This window comes from Chlorocebus sabaeus, chromosome 25 (assembly GCF_047675955.1).
Source record: "Chlorocebus sabaeus isolate Y175 chromosome 25, mChlSab1.0.hap1, whole genome shotgun sequence".
NCBI classification, from domain to species: Eukaryota; Metazoa; Chordata; class Mammalia; order Primates; family Cercopithecidae; genus Chlorocebus; species Chlorocebus sabaeus.
This window is the reverse complement of record NC_132928.1, coordinates 79,514,204-79,528,290: the sequence shown is the minus strand read 5'-3', so window position 1 is coordinate 79,528,290 and position 14,087 is coordinate 79,514,204. Positions and strand designations below refer to the sequence as shown.

At 37.9% G+C, this 14,087-nt stretch overlaps 1 protein-coding gene across 1 annotated transcript in view; it reads right to left on the bottom strand.

Moving 5' to 3' along the window:
• The window catches only part of KMO (kynurenine 3-monooxygenase), a 58,134-nt gene that overhangs the window by 9,401 nt on the left and 34,646 nt on the right, over positions 1-14,087 (bottom strand). Inside the window, exons 9-10 of the mRNA XM_037986073.2 lie at positions 13,924-14,045; positions 11,886-12,033 (exon numbers count right to left, since the gene is read on the bottom strand). Coding sequence (XP_037842001.1) covers positions 11,886-12,033; positions 13,924-14,045 — 270 coding nt within the window. The remainder of the gene's footprint in view (positions 1-11,885; positions 12,034-13,923; positions 14,046-14,087) is intronic.

The following is a 14,087-nucleotide window of genomic DNA, read 5'->3' as shown; positions in this document are numbered from 1 at the left end:
AAATAAAAATACAGTATAACGATTATATACATGGCATTTATATTGTATTAGGTATTGGTATTATAAGTAATCTAGAGATGATTTAAAGAACATGGGACCCTTTTCTTCAACTCCAGGCAGTGCAGCTTGGGGAAAAACTCCCTTCACTTGGGGAAAGGAGAAGAAAAATATAGAGGTCTTCGTCTTACTACTTAGTTAGGTACCATCCAAGCCACAATAAAATAAAGCACCAACTAGATTCCTGAAGTCCCTGATTCCAGGCCTTAGCTCCTGGATGGCATTTCTAGTCCCACCCTGGGCCAGAAGGGAATTTTCTTCCTTGAAGGCAATGACTGAGTCCTGGCAGGGTTCACCACCCACTAACTAACGAGCCCGTGGGCCTTGAATAACCATCAGTGGTAGCCAGGCAGTAGTCACCCTGAGCATTAGGCAAGACACAGTACTGTGCTAGCTTCAGGTATGACCCAGCACAGTGCCAGCTGTGGTGGCCACAGGAGTGCTTGTGTCACTCCTCCCCCAACTCCAGGCAGCCCAGCATGGGGAGAAAAACTTCTTGTGGTTCAAGGAACAAAAGAGAAGAGACTGAGATACTTTGCCTAGTAACCCAAGGAATTCTCCCTTTAGGACAATGTTTCATCTAGAAGCATCATTGTGCCTCTAGGACTTGGCAAGAGTTGTAGCATTCCTGGGCTTAGGGCACCTCCTAGTACTGATACAGCTGCAGTGACCACAAGCTTAGATCACAACGCTCATTCCCCTTGGAATACCTGGAAAGCTATCTCAAGAAGGACAGGTACAAACAAACCCAGACTGTGAAGACAAAATAGACAAAATAGACACCTAACTCTTCAAAGCCCAAACATCAACAAACATCCACAAGCATCAAGAACATCCAAGGAACACGACCTTACCAAACGAACTAAATAAGGCACCAGTGACCAGTCCTGGAGTGACAAAGATATATGACCTTTCAAATAGAGAATTCAAAATACTTGTCTTGCAGAAGTTCAACAAACGTCAAGATAATACAGAGAAGGAATTCAGAATTGTATCAGATAAATTTAACAAAGAGATTGAAATAATTTTTAAAAATCAAGTAGACATTTTGGAGCTGAAAAATTCAATTGAAAAATGCATCAGAGTCTCTCAATAGCAGAATTGACCAAACAGAAGAAAAAATTAGTGAGCTGGAAGACAGTCCATATAAAAATACAGTCAGAGGGAAACAATAAGAATAAAAAAAATTAAGATCCAGGAAATAGACTGACAAGGGCAAATCTAATAGTTGTTGGTCTTAAAGAGAATATGTATAGAGACATCATGGTAGAAAGTTTATTTGAAGAAATAATAATGAAAACTTCCCAAACCTAGAGAAAGATATGAATATCCAGGTACAAGAAGATCATAGAACACTAAACAGATTCAAGCCAAATAAGGCTACATCAAGGCACATATTAATGAAACTCTCAAAGGTCGAGGATAAAGAAAGGATCCTGAAAGCAACTAGTGAATATAAGCAAATAACCAAAAGGAGCTCCAATATGTCTGGCAGCAGACTTTGCAGCAGAAACCTTTTAGGACAAAAGAGAACAACTGGCATATTCAAATTGCTAAAGGAATAAAAGCTTCCAATTTAGAATATTGTATGCAGCAAAATTATTCTACAGACATGAAGGAGAAATACTTTCACAAACATAAGCTGAGCGATTTCATCAACACCAGATCCATCTTACAAGAAATACTCAAGGGAGCTCTTCAATATGAAAGAAAAGGATGTTAACAAATGAGATAAAAAATCACCTGAAGGTATCTAATTCACTGGTAATAGTAAGTATACAGACAAATACAATATACTCTTAACACTGTAACTGCAGTATGTATGTATCTTTAGTAGAAAGACCAAAAGACACATGTATCAAAAATAATAATTACAAGAACTTTTTAGAGATAGTATAAAAAGTTAAATATAGACACAACAAAACCTCAAAATGCCAGGGGGATGGAGTTAAAGTGTAGAGTTGTTTAGTTTTCTCTTTATTTGTTTGTCTTTTCTTTTCTCTTTTTTTCTTTTCTTTTTCTTTTTTTTGTTTTCGTTGTAATCAGGGTTAAGTTGTCATCAGTTTAAAATACTTGGTTGTACGATGTTATTTGCAAGCCTCATGGTAACCACAAAACAAAAACCTATGGTAAATGCACAAAAAATAATAAGCAAAAACTTAAAACATACTACCAGAGAATATCACTTTTACACAAAGAAAAATAAGAAGGAAGGAAGGAAGGAAGAGGACCAACAAAACAAGCAGAAAAGAAATAACAGTAGGGCAGTAGTCAGTCCATACCTATCATTAATAATACTGAAACTAAATGGAAGAAATTCCCTAATCAAAATACATACAGCAGTTGAATGTGCAAAAAGATAAGACTCAACTATATTCTGTCTACAAGAAATTCATGTCACCTATAAAGACACACATCGACTGAAAATAAAGGGATGGAAAAAGATATTCCAAGAAAATGGAAATCATAAAAGAGCAGGAGTTGCTATACTTACATGAGATAAAATGGATTTCAAGACAAAAACTCTAAAAACAAACAAACGAGGTCATTATATAATGACAAAAAGTTCAATTCAGTAAGAGAATATAATTATAAATATCTATGCATCCAACATAGGAACACCCAGATATAGAAAGCAAATATTATTAGAACTAAGGAGAGTGATATACCCCAATAGAATAATAGCTGGGTACTTCAACACCCCAGTTTCACCTTTGGACAGATCATCAAGACATAAAATAAAGAAAGAGTATATAAGAAATGGACCTAATACGTATTTACAGAACATATTATCCAAAAAAGGCAAAATACAGTTTCTTTTCCTTCGCACATGAAACATTCTCAAAGATAGATTATATGTTAGGTCACAAAAAAAGTCTCAAAAAATTTTTAAAACCTGAAATCACATCCAGTATCTTTTCTGACCACAATGAGATGAAACTATAAATAAATAACAAGACAAACCTTGTAAATTATACAAACACATGGAAATTTAAAAATATGCTCCTGAATGACCACTGGGTCAATGAAGAAATTGACCAATGAGGGAATGTAAAGATTTCTTGAAACAAATGAAAATGGAAACAGAACATACCCAAACCTATGGGATATAGCCAAAGCAGTACTAAAGTTAAAGTGCATAGCAATAAATACCTACATCAAAAAAGAAAAACTTCAAATAAACAACCTAACAATTGTATCCTAAAGAGCTAGAAAAGCAAGAGCAAACTGAATCCAAAATTAGTTGAAGGAAAAAAAAAAAGTTTTCCCCCTAAGACAGTGAGTTGGAGGCAATGTTAGCATACCTCTCCCACTTGGAAAGATAAGATGTGGTGTAGAGATATGCAGAGATATATGTAGAGAATATGTAGAGATACACACTGTGAACTTTTTTCCAGGAGGCAACACAGGAACTTAACAGGAAAATGGAAGGAAACCATAAGACCGTTTAAAAGAAGAGGTAGGCTGCAATCTATACTATAAGCCAGGTGAAAAATTGTAAGTCCTCAAAGTGTGAGAGGGTGAGAGCCTGCCTCCAGGACATAAATCCCCACTGGGGAACCTGGCAATCCAGCCCAGGGGGAAGGCGTTAACCCTACCAAGCACTGGAACTGATTTAGTGAGCAGTGGGGAATATAAAAGCAGGAGCACCAGCTGGAAGAGACTTGTGGACATTCCTGGTCTCCAGTACAGACCAAGGGAGGTTACTGCTGATTCTACATCACTGGGAAGCTCATGGAAGTCTGCAAGCTAACTCAGGCAGCAGTCACAGGTTGAGAGAAGTTCCCAACTAAAATCTGTGATATAATCTCAAGTGGGGATGAACTCCCTTGGCCAGAACTGGGGGGTGAATAGGAAGTGTACCACAGCCACGAGTGCAGAAGCTGGGTACCCTGGATTTGTGGGTGGACTGGGAAGGGAGTGGCCTGAAAGTCACAGTTGCTGTCTCTGAGGGGAAGGCTTATGGCCTAGGACAGTTTTGAGCTCTGAGCGTAGACTTCCTGGAACTTAGCTAGCTGTTGCTAGCAGAACACTGTGGATGTACGGCCTGCCTTGCCAAGTGCATGGAAGCTGGGTGGAGCTTACTGCTGCCTGCTACTCCTTAAATGCTGGGCAAACTCTTCAGTGAAGCAGAGGTAGTTGTCCTCATCCCTGAATCATTACCCTAGTGGCCAGAGAACTGTCCCCTGGCCCCCACAGGGAATGCTGCTTGTGCTGCTTGTATGGACCTGCCCAACACAACCCTGACCAGGCTTTGCCCCTCCACCTACCCTGGTAGCTTAACACAAAGTACAGACACTTTTGGGAGCTTTCTTACGTGATGGGCACATCACATGAGAAACCAGAGTACCTCCCCTAGGTAACATAAGGCAAGCAGAAATCCCAGTGCTACCACCACAGATGGTGCTCTTTTGCAAGTACCACCACCTGGCTAGAAGCCAACTGACACAGTCCATTACAGCATCTGCAGGTAGAATAACCTGCACCCAGGAAGGAGAAAATTTGTGTGTGACCTCAGCTATCACCGTGATATGGTTTGGCTGTGTCCCCACCCAAATCTCATCTTGAATTGTAGCTCCTGTAATTCCCACACGTTGTGGGAGGGACCTGGTGGGAGATAATGGAATCATGGGGGCAGTTTCCCTCAGACAGTTCTTGTGGTAGTAAGTCTCATGAGAGCTGATGGTTTTATAAGGGGAAACCCCTTCCACTTGGCTCTCACTCTTCTCTTGTCTGCTACCATGTGAGAAGTACCTTTTACCTTCCACCATAATTGTGAGGCCTCCCCAGCCACATGAAACTGCGCATCCATCAAACCTCTATTTCTTTATAAATTACCCAATCTTGGGTATATCTTTATCAGCAGCATGAAAACGGATTAATACACACCATCATCTGCACCACCCTGGCTAACCAGGAAGTCCTAAGTCTGTCTACATGACCAGTTAATTACTCCTACAAACTGCATTTGAAATAGCCAACACACTAAGCCTATTTATAGCCAAGGAATCACAGAGTCTGTGTCACTCCCCTGCCACCTCCATCAGAGCTGGTGCTGGTACCCACTGCTGGAAGACAGGTCACATTACTGGATCCCTTGCAGACATTCCCCATGGTGGCCTCAAGTGTGGCAGCCCCACTGTGTGGCTGGACCTAGAGGAGCAACAGTATTCACAGTAGTCTAGCTCTCAGGGACTCCTAGTCCCAGGGGAAAGGGTGTACTACATCAGTGAAACACGTTATGGGACAAAAGAATCTGGAGAGCAGGCCTGGAGTCCCAGATCTTTCTGCTGGTGGGAAGTTTATTTCATCAGAGTCATGTTTGCAGTGCTGGGCTCAGCAAGAAAAGTCTGCAGTTCTAACCCAATAGTCAAGCAGCCCTGGTGCTCATAAAGAGTCTTGGAAAAGAGAACTTCTTTTCCTCCTCATCCACCACTGCAAACACAGTGGGGATGGGCTTCTCCCATGGAAGTTTGGTAAGGGTGTCCTATAGACAGCCATTCTGGAACACTTCAGGGTGACTGCAGCCCCACATGAGGGAGCACCCTTCAGGCTCAGGTTTGCACAAGAGGTAGAGTCGCAACTCTTCTCTACATGGAATATCAACATTTCTGCAGTGAAAAAAGGTGCCTGTCTGATCTGAATAGCCAGAACACTGGGTCAGGGATGTATCTGGGAGGTGGATCACTTTCCAGCTGGACTGGCAGCGGAGGCCAGAAGGAAAGAGGGAGGAGAGGTGGCTCTCACCCCTTCCCCTGAAAAGACTTCAGTGTGTTTCACTGAGAGCTCCCCCAACCACCTCTGTCAAGGCTGGGACCTCTGCCCACCATTTCATATTGCATTTACCCACCTGCTTTAGCCATAAATAGTTTCTGCCCAGGACACCTTCTCTACTGGCCTGAAACCTGAACTATTCAACCCAGTAAATAAAATATTGGGGAAAAAATAAATAAATAAAAAAGTGCACATCATGGGAAATGAGATGAGCTTCAAAATATCTCTACCATTCCAACCCCATAGGAGAAAGTGAACTTGTACACACACCAAGGACACTGCTACTACAACCAGCATCTGAGAAAGCCAGTCATCAAACAAAGACTCTCCATAACCAAGGAACCCACACAGAGTCTTCAACCCTGAAAGCAGCAAGAGCTGAATTAGGCTACAATAAACTATAACCATTAAAATCGCATCCTTAAAGGGTAAAAAGGAAATTAAAGAAAAACACAGTTGAATCAAAAATAAATTTAAAAATAATTAGAAGAAATAGTCTACCCAAATTAGAAGGAACCAGAAAAATAATTCCAGTAATATGACAAAACAGGGTTCTATAACAACCCCAGAAGATCACACTGGCTGTCCAGCAATAGATCCACACCAAGATGAAATCTTTGAAATACCAGATAAAGATGTCAAAACATTTTTAAGTTACTCAAGAAGATGCCAGAGAAAGGTCAAACACAACATGAAGAAATTTAAAACATTCAAAATATGAATGAAAAATTTTCTAAAGAGATAGATATTTTACAGAAAAACCAATCAGAACTTCTAGAAATGGAAGACACATTTAAGGAATTACAAAAGGCAGTGGAGCATTTTAACAATAGACTAGACAAAGTAGAAGAAAGAATTTCAGAGCCCAAAGACAAGGCTTTTGAATTAACCCAATCAAACAAAAATAAAGAAAATATAATCAAAAGAAATGAACAAAGCCTCAAAGAAATATGGGATTATATAAAATGGCCAAATCTGAGAATAATTGATATTCCTAAGGGAGAAGAGAAAGTAAAAAGTTTGGAAACTAATTTGAGGGAATACTTTTCTGACCCTGCTACAGATTGAGATATGCAAATACAAGAAGCTCAAAGAAGTCCTGGGAGACTCATTACAAAAAGAACATCCCCAAGGCATATAGTTATCAAGTTATCTAAAGTCAACATGAAGGAAATAATTCTAAAAGCAGTGCGGCAAAAGCAACAGGTAACTTTTAAAGGAAAACTAACAGCAGACTTCTCAGCAGAAACCTTACAAATCAGCAAGGATTGGGGTCCTGTCTTCAGCCTCCTTAAACAGAATAACTGTCACCCAAGAATTTTATATCCAGCAAAACTTAGTTTCATAAATGAAGGAGAGATAAAGTCATTTTCAGGCAAATGCTGAAGGAGTCTTTTACTACCTAATGAGCCATACAAGAAATGCTAAAAGGAGCTCTAAATCTTGAAACAAAAGGTTGATATGCACTAGTATAGAAACTCTTGAAAGTATAAAACTCACAGAGCCTATAAAACATAACACAATGAAGAAAACAAAGTATCTAGGTAACAATTAACATGATGACTGAAACAGCACCTCACATCTCAATACTAATGCTGAACGTAAATGTTCTAAATGCTCCTCCTAAAAAATACAGATTGTCAGAATGGATAAAAACATAAGAAACCAAGTGTCTGCTGTCTTCAAGAGACTCACCTAACACATAAGGATTCATACAAACTCAAGGTAGAGGGGTGTAAAAAGATATTCCATGCAAATAGAAACTGAAAGCAAGGAGGAGTAGCTATTATATCAGATAAAATAGACTTTAAAACAACAGTTAAAAAAAAAAAAAAAGACAAAGAAGATCATTATATAATGATAAAAGGATTGATCCCACAAGTAGATATTACAATCCTGAATTTATATACACCTAACACTGGAGCTCCTAAATTTATAAGGCAATTACTACCCAATCTAAGAAATTAGAAATTAACACAGTAATAGTGGGGACTTTAAAACTACACTGAGACAGAAGTCTCAATGATCTGTCTAGTGCTGTCAATGGATTAAACCACATTCTAGAAAATATAGATCTAACAAGTATTTACGGATCATTCTATCCAAGAACTGCAGAATGTACGTTGTTCTCATCAGCACATGGAACGTTCTTCAAGATAAACCATATGATAGGTCATTAAACAAGTATCAGTACATTTTAAAAAATCAAAATCATATCCAGTTATCTTCTCAGCCCACAGTGGAAAATTAAACTCAAGATTAATTCCAAAAGGAAATCTCTAAACTATACAAATACATGGAAATTAAACAATCTTGTCCTGAATGATTTTGAGGTTAACAATGAAATCAAGATGGAAATTTAAAAATCCTTCGAAATGAATGATAATAGTGACACAACATACCAAAACCTCTGTGTTACAGCAAAAACAATGCTAAGAGGAAAGTTTATAGCATTAAATGCCTACATAAAAACGTTCAAAAAAATCACAAATTGACATCATTATGTCACACCTCAAGGAACTAGAAAAACAAGAACAAACTAAACCCAAAGACAGCAGAAGAAAAGAAATAACAAAGATCAGGGGAGAACCAAATGAATTTGAAACAAAAAAATACAAAAGATCAACAAGACAAAAAGTTGATTATTTGAAAAGAGACTCAAAATCAATAGAACATTAGCTAGTTTAACCAAGAAGGTATAAGAGAAGATTCAAACAAGCTCAATTAGAAATGAAACTGGAGACATTACAACGGACACCACAAAAATACAAAAGATCTTTTGAGACTACTAGGAACACCTTTTTGCACACATACTAGAAAACCTAGAGGAAAAGGCTAAATTTCTGGATATGTACAAAACTTCTAGATTAAATAAGGAAGAAATAGAAACCCCCAAAAGGACCAATAACTAGCAGTGAGATTGAATCAGTAATCAAAACAATTGTCAACAAAAAATAAAAGCCCAGAAGGACTCACAGTTGCATTTTACCAGACATTCAAAGAATTGGCACCAATCCTACTGAAATTATTCCAAAAGATAGAGACAGAGGGAATTCTCCCTAACTCATTCTATGAAGTCAGTATCAGCCCGATACCAAAACCAGGAAAGGACATAACAAAGAAAGAAAACTACCAACCAACATGTCTGAAGAACAGCAGTACAAAATCAAAACAGTGCAAAGAAAGAAAACTACCAACCAACATGTCTGAAGAACACCAGTACAAAATCAAAACAGTGCAAAGGACAAAAACCATATGATCATTTCAATTGATGCTGAAAATGCGTTCTGTAGAATTCAACATCCCTTCAGGATAAAAATTCTCAAAAAACTGGGTATAGAAGGAATATATCTCAACATGATAAAAGCCGTATATGACAACCCCACAGCTAGTATCATACGAAATGAGGAAAAACAGAAGATCTTTCCTTTCCTGTAAAATATGGAACAAGACAAGGATGACCATTTTCACCATTTTTATGCAACGTAGTACTGAAAGTCCTAGCCAGAGCATTTAGACAAGAGAAAGAAATAAGGAACATCCAAATTGGAAAAGAAGAAGTCAAATTATCCTAGTTTGCAGAAAATATGACCTTATGTTTACAAAAACCTAAAGACTCCACCAAAAACACTATTAGAACTGATAAACAAATTTAGTAAAGTTACAGGATACAAAATCAACATACAAAAATAAATAGCAATTCTATATGCCAAGAGCAAACAATCTGAAAAAGAAACCAAGAAGGTAATCCCATTTACAATAGTTACAAATAAGATACCCGGGAATTAACCAGGGAAGTGAAAGATCTCTACAATGAAAACTATAAAACGCTGATGGAAGAAATTGAAGAGGACACAAAAAAAAATGGAAAGATATTCCGTGCTCATGGATTGGAAGGATCAATATTGTTAAAATGTCCATATTACCCAAGGCAATCTACAGACTTAATGCAATACCTATAAAAATAGCAATGTCATTCTTCACAGAAATAGAAAGAATAATCCTAGAATTTATATGAAATCACAAAAGACACAGAATAGCCAAAGCCATCCTGAGCAAAAAGAACAAAACTGGAGGCATCACATTACCTGACTTCAAATTATACTACAATGCTAAAGTAACCCAAACATCATGGTATTGGCATAAAGACAGACATGTTGACAAATGGAACAGAATAGAGAACCCAGTAATATATCCACATTCAATTTTAGCAAAGGTGCCAAGAACATACATTGGGGAAAAGTCAGTCTCTTCAATAAATGGTGCTGAGAAAACTAGATAACCATACGCAGAAGAATGAAACTAGACCACTATCTCTCACCAGATACAAAAATAAAATGAAAGTGGATTAAAGACAAATCTAAGACTGGAAACTATGAAACTAGTAGAGGAAAACATTGAAGAAACAGTCCAAGACAGTGGTCTGGGCAAAGATTTTCTAAGTAAGACCTCAAAAACACAGGCAGCCAAAGAAAAAAACAGACACATAGACCTTTGGAACAGAATAGAGAAATCAGAAATAAATAGGACGAATGGGATCATATCAAGCTAAAAAATGTTTCTGCAAAGCAAAAGAAACAATCAACAAAGTAAGGAGACAACCCACAGAACAAAGTAAAATATTTGCGAACTACCCATCCGACAAGGGATTAATAATCAGAATATATAAGAAGCTCAAATAACTCAGTCATAAAATAATGAATAATCCAATTTTAAAATGGGCATAATATTTGAGTAGGCATTTCTCAAAAGAAGACATATAAATGGCCAGTGGGTATATGAAAAATTGCTAAACTTCACTAATTATCAGTGAAATGCAAATCAAATCTACAATGAAATATTATCTCACTTCAGTTATAATGGCTTTGATCTGAAAGACAAGTGACAATGAATGCTGGTGAAAATGTGGACAAAGGAGAACTCTCATTTGGTGGGAATATAAATTAGTACAACCACTATGGAGAACAGCGTGGAGGTTCCTCAACAAACTAAAGATAAAACTACCATATGTGGCAGCAATCCCACTGCTGGGTAAATATCCAAAAAGAAAGAGCATCAGTACGATGAAGAGATATATGCACTCCCATGTTTACTGCAGCACTATTCACAATAGCAAAGATATGGAATCAACCTAAGTGTCCATCAATGGATGAACGGATAAAGAAAATGTAGTACGTATTCACAGTGAATATTATTCAGCTATAAAAAAAAGAATGAAATACCATCATTTGCAACAACATAGATGGAACCGGAAGACGTTAGTGAAATAAACCAGGCACATAAAATTATCACATTATGTTTTACTCATATGAGGGAGCTAAAAAAAATTAAACTAATGGAGATAGAATGATGCTCCCCAGAGACTGGGAATGGTAGTAGGGTGGAAGTATAAAGTGGAGATAGTTAATGGATACAAAAATAGTTAGATAGAATGAATAAGATCTAGTATTTGGCATCACAATAGGGTGAATGTGGTTAACAATAATTTATTGTATATTTCAAAATAATTAAAGAGAGGAATTGGAGTGTTTCTAATACAAATAAATGACAAATGCTTGAGGTGACAGGTACCCCAATTACCCTGATGTGGTCATATACATTGTGCGCCTGAATCAAAATATTGCATGTATCACATAAATATATGAAACTAGTATATATCCATAATAATTAAAAATTTAAAAATATTAGAAGTAAAAGTGCATACGGGAGATTCTCTGTAGGTTATATGCAAAAACTATACCATTTTACACCAGGGATCTGAGCATCCATGGATTTTTGTATCCCCGGGGTCCTGGAGCTGATCCCTTGGTGATACCAACGGATGAGTGCATGATGCTTTCTGCTTTTGTCTACTATGGATTACTGGATTGAGTAATCCAAATTCTGATTAGAGTTGGTGATCAATCTAGCTGCACAGCTGGCATGACTGCTGAATTGACTGTGCTTTCAGGGATTATGTGGGGATAGTCTTAGACATGTTTTTTATTTAGGACTTGTTAGCTGAGACTGACCCAGAAATATTTCAGGGACTAACCTAGGGAAAAAGAACTTACCGCATTCATTCCTTGCCCAAAAAACGGCACTATAGCATGAGCTGCATCCCCCAGCAGTACACAGTGAGATTGAAAGTGAAAAGAAGAGCACTTTACAGATATCATGGGCTGGGCAGGCAACAGGAAGAAATCTTGCACCAGGAGTTTCCTTCAAAGGAAAATAATCCAAATGTAAAGACATCAAATCAGGTATTAAATCCTGCTAAATTCTTTCAGATTTACTAAATTAACTATCACGAAGTTTTGTTGAAAAATACACAAGAATGCTAACAAGAAAACAGAAAAGGGAAAAAATGAAGTCTTCCAGTCCTAAAATTCCATTATTCTAATTACCTTCTTGGTCTGCAACAACGTTCATCACATTAAAAATAAGAGTTTGGCTGCATTTGACTAATTTAAATATTTCTGTATCGTATGTTATTAAAACTTTGTTATCATGCACATGGACCATGAGATTTTCAAATACAGTAGTGTATTTTAGGTTTCCATAAAAAAAATTGAGCAAATGCTGCTGTGCATTTGATTAGAAGACAATAAACCAAAATTGAAATTAATGTGAATCTTTATGTATGTGGAAATTGATAATAGTAATAAAACCAGCATTTGGGGGATGGGAATCATTTGGTGAAATGGTACAAACTTTAAGTTGGACAGGAAGAATAAGTTCAAGAGATCTGTTGTACAACATGGTCCTTATAATGAAAAACAAACAGAAAACCTAGTATTTGTAAAGCATCTGTAGAAGTGTTGAGGAAACTCTAAGTCGACAAATAGTACCTAGCCTCAAGAATCTTAAATCTGGCTGGAAAGGCAAAAAATAGCCATGAAACCAGTTTGAAAGTACATAAGGGCTAATTCTGGTGTGCAGAGATTTCTCTTCACAGTTGGAGAAGGAGGGATCCATAGAGACTAAATTAGTCTTCAGGAAAGAAAGTGACTAGCAATTTTTAAAAGACCCAGTATGGGCCAGCAGTGGGTTATCCCTTTTACATAATTAGCTCATTTAATTTTCACAATGCCCTGTGGTAGATACCCATTTTAAAGGTGAAACTCAGGGAAGTAAGGGGCAGAAGTTGTATTAAAATCTTGCTCTGCTATAGACTGAATGTTTATGCTCCCCTAACATTCATAGGTTGGAATCCTAACCTCCAATGTGATGGTATTTGGAGATGGGGCCTTTGGGTGGTGATTAGGTCCTGGGAGTGGACCCTCTATTAATGGGATCAGTGCTTTTATAAAAGGGACCCCAGAGCGATCCCATGCCCCCTCCAGCATGTGAAGACACAGCAAAAAGACTCATCTATGAACCACGAGGTGGGGCGTCACCAGACACCGAATCTGCTAGTGCCTTGATCTTACACTTCTCAGCCGTTAGAACTGTGAGCAATACATTTCTGTCATTTATAAGCCACCGAGTCTATGGTAGTTTTATTATGGCTCACTGAACTGACTAAGGCATACTCTCTGTAGCATTGCGCTGCCTTCATGAAGACGTCATTGGAGGTGTCTAGATAGACAACTTAATATGCACCAAACCTTGTGTTGAATGATTTATAGACATGATCTCATTTAGTCCTTGTAACAACCCTTTGGGATAGGTTCTACTATTTATCAAGCTTTTACCATGAGTGGAATATGGGAAAGCTTACGTGGCTAGTAGGTGTAGGATCCAAGACCTGAGGCTGCCAGATGTATCTGCTGTGCCAAAGATTTGTGTATCTACCAGTAGAAAAAAGTTCAGCCAGTTCCTGTGGCACATCAAGCCCTGAGGAGCCTGAGGAACCTGCATAAAATGCACAAAAGCCTCAGGACACTGGTGACTCATCTTTCCTGGAGGAACTGGCCACGGCATGGGTGTTTTTCAGAATTCCTGCTCACAGCACAATATCCACTTAGACTTTTGCTCTAATATGGGTTTCTGTCCAGGTTACTGAATGATCCATCATGTTTAACCCAAACTGAAATCAGGTGCATAACCTTTATTTGAATTTGGAAATAATTCAAACAAGTGCAGCAAAAGGCATATCTTGCAACTTACTCTCCAATTAGAGGGATGGCATCCGGAAAGTATTTCTGGAAGAAATCTATCACATCATTACTGGTTAGAAGTTTATCAAACTCATCAAAGGGCATGAACAGAGTACATGTGAATGATTTGCTCTGTGAGAAGAAGAGAAACAGAGTGAAAGGGGATAGAGGTCA